At 41.7% G+C, this 17,377-nt stretch overlaps 2 protein-coding genes across 2 annotated transcripts; one reads left to right on the forward strand and one right to left on the reverse strand.

Annotated features, from left to right (window-relative positions):
- Positions 1–5,750: 5,750 nt before the first annotated feature.
- On the reverse strand, positions 5,751–8,272 carry LOC140377531 (solute carrier family 22 member 7-like). Its single transcript, XM_072462972.1, has 10 exons — positions 7,842–8,272; positions 7,669–7,772; positions 7,438–7,592; positions 7,167–7,335; positions 6,971–7,094; positions 6,789–6,898; positions 6,398–6,612; positions 6,223–6,331; positions 5,923–6,129; positions 5,751–5,829 (listed from the first exon to the last, which is right to left on the reverse strand). The coding sequence occupies exons 1-10, from the start codon at positions 8,220–8,222 to the stop codon at positions 5,796–5,798; spliced, it is 1,608 nt and encodes a 535-aa protein (XP_072319073.1). The 5' UTR covers positions 8,223–8,272; the 3' UTR covers positions 5,751–5,795.
- A 3,845-nt stretch (positions 8,273–12,117) lies between these two features.
- Positions 12,118–16,545, forward strand: synpo2b (synaptopodin 2b). The gene is made up of 2 exons (XM_072463641.1): positions 12,118–12,682; positions 13,873–16,545. Exons 1-2 carry the CDS (start codon positions 12,118–12,120, stop codon positions 16,026–16,028), a joined length of 2,721 nt encoding a protein of 906 aa, XP_072319742.1. The 3' UTR covers positions 16,029–16,545.
- The last annotated feature ends 832 nt before the right edge of the window (positions 16,546–17,377 follow it).

Here is a 17,377-nt window from a genome sequence, read left to right on the forward strand (position 1 = left end):
TGGGATGTTTCTGTCATCGCTACGGTTACGCCGTACAAAATATGACTTTGGCTCTCATACTTGTATGATCAAGATGGCAAATTAGAATTTTGTGCAAAATGTCATGTCATTTGGAAAAACTCTATTGTTTATAGGCCACTCTGAAGGGCAAATAGTCCAAATTCTGGGTAAAGTTTGTGGCTCCGTCGCACAGAAACCGTAAAAGTTATCCTTAAAATTTGGATAACTTTAGATGCCCCACTTGTCTAGAGGACGTACACCGATTTTGAGGTTGGTGGGCAAAACGCACTAGGAGGAGTTTGTTAAAGTGTAAAACATAAAAATGTGGTAATTTGAGAGATTTTGCTGTTTTCCCATTTGTGACATATATTTGCGGGTCCGCCACACAGAGACCGTAGCACTTAGAATCAAAATATGGAAAACTTTCGATGCTTCGCTTGTGTAGATGATATTCTCCAAATATGAACTTGATGGGACAATCGCCCTAGGAGGAGTTCGTTAAAGTGTGAAGCATAAAAATGTGGTCATTTTAGAGATTCCGCTGTTTTCCCTTTGGGACATATATTTGCGGGTCCGCCACACAGAAACCGTAGCACTTAGAATCAAAATATGGATAACTTTTGATGCCTCGCTTGTGTAGATGATTTTCCCCAAATATGAGTTTGATCAGACAATCGCCCTAGGAGGAGTTTGTTAAAGTGTGAAGCGTAAAAATGTGGTCATTTTAGAGATTTCGCTGTTTTCCCTTTTGTGACATATATTTGCGGGTCCGCCACACAGAAACCGTAGCACTTAGAATCAAAATATGGATAACTTTTGATGCCCCGCTTGTGTAGATGATTTTCCCCAAATGTGAGTTTGATCTGACAATCGCCCTAGGAGGAGTTTGTTAAAGTGTGAAGCGTAAAAATGTGGTGATTTGAGCGATATTCCCATAAGGATAACATGGGATGTTTCTGTCATCGTACAAAATATGACTTTGGCTCTCATACTTGTATGATCAGGATGGCAAATTAGAATTTAGTGCAAAATGTCATGTCATTTGGAAAAACTCTATTGTTTATAGGCCACTCTGAAGGCCAAATAGTCAGAATTCTGGGAAACGTTTGCGGCTCCGTCGCACAAAGACCGTAAAAGTTATCCTTAAAATTTGGATAACTTTAGATGCACCACTTGTCTAGAGGACGTACACCGATTTTGAGGTTGGTGGGCAAAACGCACTAGGAGGACTTCGTTAAAGTGTAAAACATAAAAATGTGGTAATTTGAGAGATTTTGTGGTTTTCCCATAGGGATAACATGGGAGGTTTCTGTCATCGCTACAACTACGCCTAAAAACTAAAAATTTAGGCATTTTTGTGATTGGCTTTTGTGATCGGGACGGCAAAATAGAATTTTGGGTAAAGTTTAGACAATTTTGGTAAAACTAATTTTTGACCTTCAATTTAAGGTCAAAATTAATTTAAAGGTCACTCTGTAGGGGGCGCTATCGTGGCCATTTCAATTTTGTCAGCCTAAACTGGTCCAAACTAGAAAGTTGAACAACTGATTCAAATTTGGTCCTAATCGGACTGGTTTTGATCAAATGGGAGCAATTTTTAGATCTGCAATATTCCAAAATAAGTTGTCCAACTTTGCGGCTGCGCCGCACACAGACCGTAAAAGGTATCTAAAAAAATTGAATAACTTTAGATGCCCCACTTGTCCAGAGGACGTCCGCCGATTTTGAAGTCGGTGGGCAAAACGCCCTAGGAGGAGTTCGTCAAAGTTTGACGTAAACAAAATGGCTAACTCAGCTTGTTTTCATTTTCAAAGGAAGATGGCGGCCATAGGGTAAGTCTGGGGGCGTGGCCACAATAATATTTTTTTTTTGTCCTCACGAGAGGAATGCGTGTCCCGAATTTCGTAGCTTTACGCCAAAGTTGACCTCGGGGCGTCTCCCATAGGCGCAATGTATTTTGACTTTTGTCGGTGGCGCTGTCGCGCCATTTTTGAACGAAAAAAAAATGGCCCAGAAAAAATCTAATTTTTCGCCGATTCTGAATTTTGGGCAAAGTTTGGTGAGTTTTTGAGCATGTTCAGGGGGTCAAAATAGAGCTCAAAAAGCAGAAGAACAAGAAAAATAATAATAAATATAGCCGCAAGCGGCAATGATCGGCCCTCGCCACGCCGCCGCCACACCGCCGCCACGCCGCAAGAGGAGGGGGCGCTAACGCGCCCCAATTGTCCTTTTATTACGCCTACTGCTGAATCTGTGACGCTGTCACATCTTCTCCCCTTTGTTTTACCATCAAAAAGCTATTTTATTTTGAATTCTTGGCAAAATGTGCGGCTTCACTGCTCAGAGACCGTGACTCTTAGAATAAAAATGTGGATAACTTTTGATGGTCCTGAAGATGAGTCTCACCAAATTTCAGGTTAATAGGGCTGACGCCCTGGGAGGAGTTTGTGAAAGTCTAAAGTGTAAACATGTTCTGGCGATTTCCCCATTGGAATAACATGAAAGGTTTCGGTCATCGTTACGGCAACGCCATAACAATTATGACATGGGTCTCATTGACTTTTTTGATGGGGATGCTAAAATTGAGTTGTGTGTCAAATTTCATATAATTTCGCAAAACTAAACATTTAACCTCCATATAAAATCTGTAGGGGGCGCTGTGGCGCCAAATGAATTTATTTCACTTCAAGTAGGTTTAGGGCAAAGAGTTTAACAACTGATTCTAATTTGACGCAATTCGGACTTTATCTGCGCAAACGGCAGAAATTTTAAATATGGGAGATTTCTGAAATTCTAGCTACAGTTTGAGGCTTCACAGAGACCGTGACAGGTATCAATGTAATTTGGATAACTTTTGATGTCCCACTCCTCAGTAGCATTTTCACCAAATTTCAGCTTTTTAGGGCCAACGCCCTGGGAGGAGTTCGTAAAAGTACGACATTTGGAAAAACTCCGAAGTCATGTTTAGCCATTTTTGAAGCAATATGGCCGACATTTGGTTGGGCGGACGGCGTTGCCGTGATAATATTTTTTACTTCTCTTGTCACCATCTACCTCTGCGCCAAATTTCATGATTCTACGATCAGATTTTTTTTGGGTCATTTCCCATCTCTCAATGCATTTTTGGTACATTTGGGGGCGCTGACGCGCCAATTTTTTTTATTTTAGAAAAGGGAAATAGCCAGAATGTAGAGAGGCACGATTTTTAGAGGTGTGCAAATTTTTGTGACTTTTCGTCAATGTTCACTGGGTGAAAAATAGGGGGGTTGGTCCCGAGAAGAAGAAAGAATAATATTCCGATGCAAAAACAATGTTTCCCATTTTTCAAATATCATAAACTATACATTTTCGGAAAGCGCTCGCGCTTTCCTACCTCATGGTGTGGGTCCCTGGTCACTGACGGGTACTTTCGTTAATTTTGAGTGGGCTCCGCCCACTTTGTGTTTTTGGCCCTCTATACAGTAATAATGTTCAATTTTTGCATTACATGCTTATATGCACGGAACATGCAAGAGATGGGGAACGTATTCGTGAGCTACTTAGCGCAAATGAGTGCTTTATATGGGGATGACGACCGCTTCGCGGTCGTCATCTCAATGTAAAGTGCTCGTTTAGTCCGCACTTTTGCACGGGCTTCGCCCGTTTACAACGGTAATGTTCCATTTTCCTACTACTAATTAGTATGCACGGGGCGTGCATGAGTGAAGGAGTGCGTCAGTGAGTGTTTGGAAGTGGGCGAGCGCTTCGCGCTCGATTTCGTGCGCACTACGTGCGCACTTTCGCAGCCGTGCTTCGCACGGCCTTACGAGATTAATAGGCCTCTCGCCAGCTTGTGGCGCTCGGGCCTAATAAAAAAAAAAGAATAATATTTTTAGCAAAAACAATATAGCCGTTTCCACTATAACAACAAATTATACATCGTTTGAAAGCTCTAAGCCTTCCCGATGCCGCCATGGGGTGGAATCATCATTACGAGCGCTTACGCGCTCGTCACTCCCTATTCCGTCGGGATGCCCCGCCCACTCCCCATAGACTTCCATTGATTTGAGCAGATACAAGCATGGCCCATGCCTGCGGCATGGATTCTCGCGTACGGGACGATGCCAGGAGGGTTTTTGGAGGAATGCAGCCCGCATGTTTGGTCAGACAGTTGCAACGGGAGCAATAGGCCCTCCGCCCTGCTGGGGCTCGGGCCTAAATATTGCGATGCGAAAACAATGTTTCCCATTTTTCAAATATCATAAACTATACATTTTCGGAAAGCGCTCGCGCTTTCCTACCTCATGGTGTGGGTCCCTGGTCACTGACAGGTACTTTCGTTAATTTTGAGTGGGCTCCGCCCACTTTGTGTTTTTGGCCCTCTATACAGTAATAATTTTCAATTTTTGCATTACATGCTTATATGCACGGAACATGCAAGAGATGGGGAACGTATTCGTGAGCTACTTAGCGCAAATGAGTGCTTTATATGGGGATGACGACCGCTTCGCGGTCGTCATCTCAATGTAAAGTGCTCGTTTAGTCCGCACTTTTGCACGGGCTTCGCCCGTTTACAACGGTAATGTTCCATTTTCCTACTACTAATTAGTATGCACGGGGCGTGCATGAGTGAAGGAGTGCGTCAGTGAGTGTTTGGAAGTGGGCGAGCGCTTCGCGCTCGATTTCGTGCGCACTACGTGCGCACTTTCGCAGCCGTGCTTCGCACGGCCTTACGAGATTAATAGGCCTCTCGCCAGCTTGTGGCGCTCGGGCCTAATAAAAAAAAAAGAATAATATTTTTAGCAAAAACAATATAGCCGTTTCCACTATAACAACAAATTATACATCGTTTGAAAGCTCTAAGCCTTCCCGATGCCGCCATGGGGTGGAATCATCATTACGAGCGCTTACGCGCTCGTCACTCCCTATTCCGTCGGGATGCCCCGCCCACTCCCCATAGACTTCCATTGATTTGAGCAGATACAAGCATGGCCCATGCCTGCGGCATGGATTCTCGCGTACGGGACGATGCCAGGAGGGTTTTTGGAGGAATGCAGCCCGCATGTTTGGTCAGACAGTTGCAACGGGAGCAATAGGCCCTCCGCCCTGCTGGGGCTCGGGCCTAAATATTGCGATGCGAAAACAATGTTTCCCATTTTTCAAATATCATAAACTATACATTTTCGGAAAGCGCTCGCGCTTTCCTACCTCATGGTGTGGGTCCCTGGTCACTGACAGGTACTTTCGTTAATTTTGAGTGGGCTCCGCCCACTTTGTGTTTTTGGCCCTCTATACAGTAATAATTTTCAATTTTTGCATTACATGCTTATATGCACGGAACATGCAAGAGATGGGGAACGTATTCGTGAGCTACTTAGCGCAAATGAGTGCTTTATATGGGGATGACGACCGCTTCCCAATGTAATTCCCAATGTAAAGTGCTCGTTTAGTGCGCACTTTTGCACGGGCTTCGCCCGTTTACAACGGTAATGTTCCATTTTCCTACTACTAATTAGTATGCACGGGGCGTGCATGAGTGAAGGAGTGCGTTAGTGAGTGTTTGGAAGTGGGCGAGCGCTTCGCGCTCGATTTCGTGCGCACTACGTGCGCACTTTCGCAGCCGTGCTTTGCACAGCCTTACGAGACTAATAGGCCTCTCGCCAGCTTGTGGCGCTTGGGCCTAATAATAATAATAACTTTTATTTATATAGCGCTTTTCAGTTACCCAAAGAGGCTGAACATACATAAAAAATGATGTACAGTACACTGTTTCGACTATTTGTATAATCCTTGTGATCCTTGTTGGTCTTCAGCCCTTAGTGAAATCCTTTTTCTCCCATGGATTGCCTCCTGGAAAAATGTAAGTTTACTCATTATGAATGTGTTATGCAGAACGCTGTTGCTAATCATTTACTGTAAGTGAATTCCAAACTGTTCTTTTACCTCGGTTTCTCAATGTCCTCAATAAATTCGGGGAGTCTCCGGTTTAATGTTTCAGGCAACAGAAAGCTCACTAGACCAGAGCTGACCGCCACTGTGCAGAATATGACTGACGGGAGGAGATGCCACACGTCCTCCAATAGGACGACGAGAGGCGAGATGGACACGCCCAGTCGAGCCAAAAAGGACGTGTAGCCCAGACCGTTCTGCCTGGAAATCCAAGTCAGTATTAACGTTTAAAACTTAGGTTAGGAAAGCAGACGCGTGTTATATTTATGTAAAGATCCTGATTAAAGGTCTCACCTGACAACTGTGGGATAAAGCTCAGTAAGATAAAGAAATGCAATTGTGAATGAAGCTTCAGACATTGCCTTCCCAAGAACAGCCACAATAGTGCGAAAAAGCCACTTATCTGAAAAAAGATTGCATGAAATTCGTATATCTAAATGGTGTATTACTGTATCTACACCAGATCTACCTTGAGTGAAAAACATGTTGATAAAGAGACAGAGCCCAGTTGTGAGCAGCGTTGCTATCTCTCCAGGTTTTCGACCAATTTTCTCCAAGAAGAAATAGACCCCAATCTTCATGGGCATCTCAATTGATGCAAAGATAAACTGTGTAAGGTAGGGATTCAGTCCAAAGCCCGTAATATTCAGACTTATTCCATAGTATGTAAAGGCAACTCCAAACCTGCCAAAAAACAAAAGTACAATTCTATCCATCCAGAATGATGGTTCTCACAGCGGTACTGAACCACTGTTTGAGAGCCAAGAAGACATTTAGACCTACAAATTCTGTTTTGTTTAAGAAATTAGAACAATACATAGTTAATGTTTTTGCTGGTATCACAGTCAAGTAATACTTACATCATGAATCCAGAAGAAATAGCAAGCTTTCTCATGTCTGGAGTTTTAAAAAGGTTTATGATAGTATACTTCTTGTTTCTCGTCTCAGTTTCTGCAATGTCTAATAATGCCTGAAAAAAACAAAAACCTAACAACAACAATTTATGAAACCTTCAATTGTAAATGCACAAACTACACTCTACCTCTGGTGTTATTGTAGACAAACATTTGGCTCTGTTGTTCAGCTCAGCACATTGCTTAATATAATAATGTGCCTCATCAGCCTTCCCATTGGCCATCAGCCATCTAGCAGACTCAGGAAGCCACCTGAAATGAGATAAAAACAGAGTTAAAACCACAGTCAGAAAACATACGACATGCCCTGGGACATCGGAATACCTCCATGCAAATATGGCCAGTAGAAGAGGGAACGTCACAGCCAAAATGAGCATTCTCCATTCAGGGACAAGGTAGGCCAGTAACACCAGAAGCCAATTTCCAATAGTCCAATCTAAGCTTATGATGATGCCAGAGAAGGTCCTGTGCTCGATACTGAACCACTCCACATCTGACATGTAGAAGGGCACAACATGAGGAAATCTGACTAAATCAACCATTGCATTACCATAATATTACATTATTAACATTACAAAATAAAAGTCCAACTTACTTAGAACAACAGAAATGATACTTATTCCAGCCAAGGACATCCCAGTGAAAAACCTCATGATTAAAAACATTACATATGATGTGGAAAAGGCACTTAAAATGGCAAACATCAGTATGCATATGTAGGCCACAAGCAAAGGGCGGCGGCGACCAAATCTGTTAATGGAAAAAGTAATAACTTTAACACGTTATATATAGTTTAATGGTTCTAACATGGTAACGTGGAACAAACCTGTCACTCAGAAATCCAAACAAAGGGGCTCCAAACATAACCCCAATGAAAAAGATTGTCGCTGTTGCTTTGTTCATCCCCTTTTGGCTGCACACTAGGTCCCACTGCATGTAAAGCTGTGTCACTTGAATTCTACAAACTCATCTATACTGGATTCACTGTATGACTCTTACCTCTGTGGCTATAGTAGATTTAAAGGTGGTATTGTCATAGACCCATCCGTTCTGACACTTGACAGTGAGCGTATTATTGCTGCTGTTGAATTCGGACAAATACTGATACTGAGGTTTTGAATACATCCTGCAGGAGCTCGGAAACCCCCCCTGGACAAAGGGGACACCGACTGTGAGTTGTTGGTCCAAAGTTAGGTTCTGGAAGAGGTTTCCATCATCCAGAGTGCTGATGTTGCAGTGATGAGAAGGAACCGCTGCCATAAAATTATTCAACAAAAAATGGCATGGCACAGTGATTCGAGAAAGAACCTGAATCAAAACTAATCTAATTTGAAATTTCCCAAATCCATTTATGTCCGAAAGAATGTTGTCAAATTTCATTTTGCTGCTTTTCCAGGACTTGCAGGAGGCAAACTGATTACATTCTATGTAGACAAAATGTGACTGAGTTCTGACCACACATTTACTATGTAAATGATTAAGGCTTACAGTGCATATTTGGCACTAAGTACAGCCTCAAGTTCCTTTGAGTATAATGCTACAAGCTTGCAAGGCAAGTTTATTTGTAGGCAAGGCAAGTTTATTTGTAGAGCACATTCCTTTCAGTCATATTCAGCAAAACAAAACTGTTTGATCTTAGATTTGAACATTGTCAGAGTAGAACCTGTCTTGCATCTTCAGGAAGACAGTTCCTGATTTTAGATATGCATAAAACTGAAACACAGATTTCCCATGTTTAGTCCTGACTCTGGCACCAGCAGGAGGCCGGTCCATGTTTAGTCCGGACTATGGCACCAGCAGGAGGCCGGTCCATGTTTACTCCTGACTCTGGCACCAACAGGAGGCCGGTCCCCGAGGTCCTCAGAGTCCATTGCGACAATTATTTATGGGCAGTTTCTCCCATTCTTCTTTGGACTTTAGTTTGTGACTTTAGGGTTCTTGGTCACCTCCCTGACTTCTTTCCCTTGATTCTGCAGAACTGTTTCTCGACCCTTACCAAGATCTATGCCTTGATATAATCCTGTCTTGGAAGTCGACAGACAATTCCCTTGGACTTCATGGCTTGGTTTGTGCTCTGAATCTGTTAACTGTGGGACCTTACAGTGCATCCGGGAAGTATGCACAAAGCTTCACGTTTCAACATTTTGTTATGTTAAAGCCTTATTCCAAAATAAATGTAATTCTTTATTCGCCTAAAACTTCTACAAACAATACCCCACACAGCTTTTGCTCAATACTTTGTTGAAATTAAGTTAATATATTAACTGGGGGTCGTGAGCAGGACAACCCCTCCACCTCCGTCTTCGTACCACATCTCTATTACCCAGAAGCCTTTTTATACCAGTCCATTAGCAACATGGACCCAGAGCTAAACATCAACCTATCAGAATCGGATACTGACAGGTTCGGCCCTTCTTCGGCCTCTCCTGGTCTCCGAGACGTCCAGCAGTGTGCTCTGTGGGATGCGCAGTGAACTGGTCTGAGGCTAGCCAGAACGTCATTAAACCTTCATCATCATCGCGGGCCTCAACATCCAAGAGCCCACACACACCGGCACTACGTCCGCCGCTCTCCTCCAGTCGTCTGTCGCCTTTGACCTCAGGCTCCGCACATGTCTCTCCTCAAAGTCTCCTCCCGGGACCGGGCTCCTCCACATAGGCAAGTCATTACAGCTTGCACATCAATACGTATTTCATTTTTAAAAGTTAGTCTTTTACCCCATGTTGTTCCGGTATTTTGGGAGTTTTGAGTAGTCTTAAGGAATGCAAACACGCCCTCTACCCAACACCTTTGCAGTAGGTATCATCCGCAATTTCAGAAGATCGGCTCCAAACTCCAAAGTGCACCCATCCCACCCATATATTCAAAATACTTGAGTATAATACTTTTGATAAAAACATAGGTAATAGTTAATGACCCTCTGAGATCCCTGACCGGTAATAGTAATCGTTATAGTAATAGTAATAAGTATTAAGTAATATTACATAGATTGAATTAAATTCATCTAACAAATAAAACATATAAAAAAGTGAATATCAGAATATCAAAAATTAAATCAGTGTCCAACGTAGCCTATACGTCACAATTTTATTATTTATATTATATGCACTGACTCTGATGCAAGCTGTGACAGAAGGGGCTGGATCAGGAACACCTCTTCTTCTCATGTCGGGGTAATTCCTCACTCTTCTCATCTTAAATAGCAGAGAAAAGAAGATCCATCACAGCAGCCACTGGCCACATTAAAACACATATTTACAACTGCTTCAGAGATAAACAAATAATTTTCACCAAAAAGGTAAGCAATATTTACAATTCATTCATTCAATTTACATAATTTACCAAGTATGGGCACTTTTTTAATGTACAAATGTATAGATCAGCATGCAACGCAATTAACCTCATACAGATAGAACAGCTGACTAGAACATGATGTCCACATTATTTAGTCAATTAATCAATTAGGTCACAATATAATTGCAAGGACTAAAAAACAGTAATTGTGAAAATTTTTGAAGCAAAAATAAGTAATTTTCAATACATTTTATGTTCCAAATAAGAAAACTTAAATAATCAGTGTTTTTTTATTGTTTATGTCAAATGATTTTGTTGTTTCACCTCGCAATTATAACATCCATAAATAAAGCAATGTTTTATAATACTATAAGCCACGGAGACTGCAAATATGTAACCATATGTGTAAACTGACATATTAGATATAGCAAAAGTGTAAGTGTGTTTTTAATGGATTAATGATGTCATGGCAAAATCTCTAGACCTCGTCCTCTTGGGGTCACCAAAGGAGCACAAGGTCACTCATTTGAGAAAGAGGCCGCAGCTCTGTTTCCATAGAAACACCGCCACTGTTTGAGGTTTTAGCCTTACATGGAAACAGAAGTGTCTGAGCACTAAAGTTAGGCCTGAAAGTGGCCTCTGTGCACAGTGACGGGGAACCAAGTGGCACAAGACAAGTGGGCAAAGCAGGGGCAAAGCAGCAGAAGTCCAGATTTAACTTTCATCAGGACAGAGCATCATCTACTACGTTAGCATAAGCTCCTGTACAACAAGCAAAGTTCAGCAGTTTACTTAACATCATTGTTTTTTGTGTGTGTTTAAAAAAAAAATCTTGGATTAACAGTTGTAGCTTGTAAATAATTCAAATGTCTTTAACTGACTGTAATTTAACTATGTATGTTTCCATTTCAGCGTGCCTTGGCTGCGAACACCAGAAAACAACTACCACTGCCAGCTTTGGAATACGGAAGGTATACTTACTAATATACTATACTAATATTGCCCCAAATATGTGTTACTGAATTCGCTGTGGTGACTTCTCAGTCCAGTGCCTTGGGGCCCATCTCCAGATCTTTAGCCACAGGTGTGTGGATTTGGGTGGATTATATTTTAGTTTTATTTATTTAAATATTACTAAGAAAACTACAAAGAGCCAAAACAATGAACCTCAACCAGGCCTTATAGAGAAGATCAAACCAGGCCAATACAAATACAATTAGTCAATATTATGAACATAAATGTCTGTAGGTACAATTAAAAATGTACACTATAGTATTTGTACATGTATGTATTATTTACCCTATAATCAATTATCTAGACCAGTGGTTCTCATTTCAGGGGTTACCCAGATGATATGGGGACATTTTTTTCATGCCCTTCAAATGCAGTGGTAAATGTAGATTTTTATTTGTTGGCCTACCAAAGTAGTTTATTTAAGTCCTATCTTATAGCATATCTAATATCCTCAATTAAAATTAAACATTAGAAATGAGTATTTATTATCACTAGACTACAGTAATGAAAAAGTATTTTCAAAACAGTAAAAGTATGCTTTGGAATATATTTATATTTCTAAAAGCTATTTCAAATTCTACTAAAGGTATTTCAAAAAAGCTAATTAGTTCAGACGAGGCATACAGACAGCCCCTAATAAGTTATATCATGACAAGAACAGTGGGAACAAGTACAAGCTAAATAAATATGACCTTAGAAAACAGTGTTGCTTATACTCTTGGATGAGAATGCTGTTTCCCCATGACATACCATTCCATTTACAGTGTTGGCAGATCCAGTAAGATGTCAAAGCCAGTCTGTTTGTCCTATTCAGGAGAAAGTGCTGTGAATAAACATTCGGCTCACTTGATGTTCAAATTAAATTAAAAATGTATATTAATTAATATTAACTATTGTTAAGTTTACAGTGTGAAACTGCCGCACTTCAGGTCTCAGAGAGCAACTATTTTGAAACACATCGCTTCAAATGGATCCAGACTCTGAAGACCAAAGCAATGTTGAGGACGCAGAGGCATGGTCCGGATCAGACCGCTCCCAGGAGCAAGGGTGTCTTTCAGATTTCAGGCCAGAATCTTGTAATACAGATGAAGACGCTGAAAAAGACTCATCATCTTCTCAACCAAAAGAATGCTGGGAAATGGAGTCCGAGCAACACATGAGTGGAGGTGAAGAGGACGCTTTCCATTGGGAGCAAGAAGATGAAAAGAGCCAATCAAGTGAGTCAGAATCTTTTGGAACTTCCGACATTCTCTGCCTCTTTCCCTCTGCTCAATGTCCTGCCCCTGACATGACCCTGGCCTTGACCCTTCACCCAGGGGAGGAAAAAGCATGGGGAGAAGCCGATAATAGCCGGAGCGGTGGGACAGGGAGCCCAAGGGTGCAATCATCAGAAGGAGGAGGGAGCAGTGACGCACCTCCTGCCTGCGTCTCCTTTGGAATCTCAGAAGAGGGTGCTGAGCAGGCACAGAGGTGGGACTTCGGGTCTGACAAAGATCTGTGCAGACCGAACCGGCACACGGCAAGGCACACGCGTGAGTACTTGTCTTAATCTATGTTATGGGACATGGTACATATGAAGTCAGGAGTGGCGAAAGTGACCACAAAATGTTGCGTTTATTTTTAAATATATATATATCAATTATGTTTTGATGTTTTGCTACTAATTGCTATTAATAATATTGGATTACATACTATTTTCAACCATAGATGTAATAAGAACAAAGGAAAAACATGGATGCATTTTTTTTACATGGTTGCAGGTTATTTTTATGTTCTAATACATGCTGGACTTACAGGGAGAATTCCCATAGCTGTAATGGCCAGAGCAGGATAAGAATAAAATATGAGCATATGATGAGGGCGGCAGAAACTCTTTGACAGACACCAGCATGTGTCCCCTGGCCTGTCACTTGATCCCTTTTCCAATCGTAACAGTCCCATGGTGAGCTCCTAACTTTCCTTGCTTCATGGGCCCTCTTAAGTTAGCTGTAAGCAAATATGATGCTTTTATTAGTGCACTTGCAAGGCCAGGAACAATGTTTTTCCTGATTGGACGTTAGCAAACATGGTAATGTTCTCAGAATCAGAAAGGGATTTATTGCCATTGTTAATGAAAGATTATTCATGAACTAGGAACTTGCTTTGGTATTAAGGTGCAACATACAACAATGAATATTAAATAAGATAAGATAAGATAATCCTTTATTGTCCACACATGGGGAAATTTCATTGTTGCAACACAGGTAGATAAAGAGGAAAAGGACAGATAACTTATAGGAAGTTTAAAAACAAAAACTCTTATAAACAAAAACTCCTGAAGACAAAACCTCTCATTTCCTAATAAGGAATGGAGGGAAAAATAAATAAAGATAAAAAAATAAAAATAAAATAAAAAACAGCTAGCGTAAGACAAGATAATACTAATAATAATGGTAAAATAAAATAAACACTCATCAGTTTTCATCAGTTATATGCACATGAACTTAATGTAAATGTAGCAAAATGTAACGAAAGGGGCATACGTAAAGTTTGAGATGGAATAGACTGGTCTGAATATGTACAGAATATTACAAAAGTGCAATGAATGACACATATGAAGAAATACCTTCTGAACTAGATACGTGTACAACCATCAATCTTTTTGAAGTGACTACTACGACTTTCATTAAAATCATCACTACTTACTTCCACTCTGCTTGTCTTTGTTTGTCTTTTCTCTCAGGGCTCAGCCAATCAGAGAGACATGTCAAGGAGACCAAGTCCAAATGTAAACGCATTGCTCTTCTTCTAACTCATGCACCCAACCCTCGCAATAAAGGAGCCTTGTTGTTCAAGAAACGTCGCCAAAGGGTTGAGAACTATACCTTCACAAGCTACGGAACTGGCGAGATTATTGACAGCAAAGACCAAACAGAAGAAGCTGAAGAGTACAACTTTGTATCAACTAGTGATTCTGAGTTAGAGGAAGAGTATTCTGTTTATCACCAGCAGTGTAAATATAATTGGAATTGGAAAGGTCAGCAGAAGATGGAAGGTCTGTCAGAAACACAGGGAAAGGGTGCTGTGATGTTTGCTCAACGCCGAAAGCGCATGGATGAAATTGTGTCGGAGCATGATGAACTAAGGAGTAAAGGATTACCAGTGGAAGGTCCAAAACCAGAATCAGAGCCCACAGCGCCCCCAAATATTTATGAGCCTAATGAAACTTATGTGTGCAGCGGCCAAGACAACTACACAGAACAGCCAGCCGAACACCAGGAAGAGAATGTCCCCAAGCCCCTGGTGCCCAACAGAACCGCGAAGCCATTCCTTGGATTTCAAGTCAATGCACTTCCATCTGCCAGACATAATGTGGTCATACCAGTTACTCCTGTGAAAAAGCTGCCCGAGCCTAAATTCAAAGTTCCTGTGCATGTGCCAAGCCACATAAGCCCCCATGTCTGGTCCCCAACCGGAGAAATCATAGCCTCAAGAGATGAAAGAATATCAGTGCCAGCAATCAGGACTGGCATCTTACCTGAAGCAAAAAGAAAGGTCTCTACTAAGCAATCTCTATCAGAACAAAAATCAAGCCTTCAAAACCAGGGTGACAGAAGATCTTTTATTGAGTGTGAAGAAGACTTTTTTAGTCTTGGGGCCGAAGCATGCAACTTCATGCAACCTAAAACCATCAAACTCAAGAATCCACCTCCAGTGGCCCCCAAACCTACCATCAATCCAGCCAGCCTACCTTGGATGGTAAAAGGTGCCCTGGATGATCCCTGTGATCCCCCCAGAATTGCCCAACCATCTACTATCATCAGTAGTCAGCATTTCATACAGCAGCATGACCGGGCCAAACCTCAGCAGATGTTCAACCAACAGGCACAAGATCAAACGTTGGCTGGACTTCAAACGTCCACCAAACTGTCTTCTCAGCCTCATCTCCAGCAAACTGCAAATGGCTGGAGTCATCAGCCGTCCCGATCTCCCGTGAGTATGAAGGCCAATAGTCCCACCTACAGCCCACAGCCCCCTCTTCCCCCATCCAGTGTCCCAACTTCTATTGTATCTTGTCCCTCTCCGGAGAAGACTTGTAGAGGTCCAGCTGGAAAAGGTGCAAAGTTGTTTGCCAAAAGACAGTCACGAATGGAGAAGTTTGTGGTTGGTACTGAAACAAAACAAGTTGGCAAACCCAGGGCCCCATCCCCCACTGCCTCTCTCCCAATTTCATGGAGGTATTCGTCTAATATTCGAGCCCCACCACCGATAGCGTACAACCCTCTTCTTGCACCTTTCTATCCTCCAGCTGCAGCAAAGCAACCCCCCTCAACAAGTCCTAAAATTAAACCCAAACTGACCAAATCAAAACCTAAGCAGGCCCCCAAGCACCTTGATGCTTTAGATATTATGAAACATCAGCCTTATCATTTGGACTCATCCCTTTTCAAATATGAAATAATCACTAAGACCAAAACCCCCAGCCCCAAATCATCTCCCACCCCCACCAAGCCAAGAAAAGGTATAAAGCAGAAGTTAAGCCCTGCACGTTCTCCCCGAAATATCTCTGAGAATGAAGCCTCCAAGTCCTCCTCTTCCCCTGTCTCCGCTGATCACAAAAGCACAAAGTCAGCTGATGTTCTCACAGTTGACAAGCCTATGGATGCGAAGCTCACTGCATCACCTGTTTTGAACCACTTAAGCAACAGCAACCGCCCGGCCAGCGCCACCTCTCAGCACTCATCTATCTCTTCTTTCAGTGACAATTTAGCTGCAGCCTTCTCCCCTGCGTCTCTCATTGCTAGAGGCGTGCGTCAAATGGCTCCTCGGCCAAAGTTTTTTGCCAAAAAGCAGGCAGCAGAAGGCAAACAGTGGAAGCCTGTTGCTCTGCTGCATTAGGTTGGCTGCTGAATATGGCCATGTTTGGGCTTCAGTTAGGAATTGGATGACGGGTTAGAGTTGCAACCGTTCACTTTTAATTATGACATACAGCACTGTTTAAAATCCAACTTGACATATTTATTTTTGAGATTATTGTGTTATGTAAATGTAATGATGAAACATGAAATGTTTTTGAAAACACAGGGATAGTGTCAGCTGGTTGAATCCAGAATGGTAAATTATTACCTTAAAATTAAATTGAGGTTTTATGGTTTGATGCTCAGGAAACGGATGTGCAATAATGCTATGCTCCCTATAGTCCTCGTTTATTGTTTTGTTGATATCATTTCATGCAGCATTAATATTTGCAGAGCACACAGCTGTTTTGCCCCTAATTAAAAAGTGCATGTAATTAATTGTTGTCCTGACATAATGGACGGTAGTAATTTAGCAACTGAACATGCCTTTCTTTTGAAATGCATACAATTAGTATTTGCTTCAGTTTCATTCCAATCTTGAAGTATCCCAAGAACTCTGTGATTAACAACCTGAAGACTTCATATCAAGTGTCAGTTTAGGTCATTTACTGCCAGCATTGTTGAAAGAATACTGGCAAATCTACAGTGGATTTGAAAAAGCATCTCAAGCAAGGGATGTCTCTCTCATTTTCAAATGTTCATTGCACTTGTTATTCTCAGCACTATATTAAAGCACCATTAAATTTCTCTTTCTGTCTTTTGCTTCTTCTTTGCCACAGTCCTTTTCACCCTTTTGAATGAAGCGCTGCATGCACACACACACTTTTCATGCTGCATTGCTGCAATAAAACTCTTGCTAAAGATTTTGCTTCACCAAACTGAGAAATGGCAAATTATCACAAACGCAGATGAATGAGAAGTATAATGAGATTTACTGAATTTAAAATGAGTAACAATAAACTTTTTTCCCCTTTCATTTATCTAACATTTTAAAAATGCTTTCAGTTGACCACTAGATGGAGATCCTACCTTCAATTGCAGCAGTCTGGCATTGGCTGCCAAAGGGGGAAAAAACAAAACAAGTGGAAAAAACAAAACATTTCTATATTTAGCTGACCTATGTTGACTGAACATTAGGCACCATGAGATGAACTTCAAGGAATAGGTAAAATGACAACATACCTGTGCTTTTTTCATGGCATCTTTGCAGTTGGCACAGAAGTGCTCCTGGGGAAAGTCTAAAAGACTTTAGTTTAAACAGTGACAAAAACAAAACAAAATTAAAGCCGCAAGCGGCATCCAACGGCCCTCGCGGGCCGCCAGCCTTCCGACTCTGCACTCTGCATTTTACAGAGATGGCGCTAACGCGCCGTCATTGTCTAAGAACTA

Source organism: Eucyclogobius newberryi, unplaced genomic scaffold (genome assembly GCF_026437365.1).
Source record: "Eucyclogobius newberryi isolate DKJ021-1_F unplaced genomic scaffold, fEucNew1.0.hap1 SCAF_4, whole genome shotgun sequence".
Taxonomy (NCBI): Eukaryota; Metazoa; Chordata; class Actinopteri; order Gobiiformes; family Gobiidae; genus Eucyclogobius; species Eucyclogobius newberryi.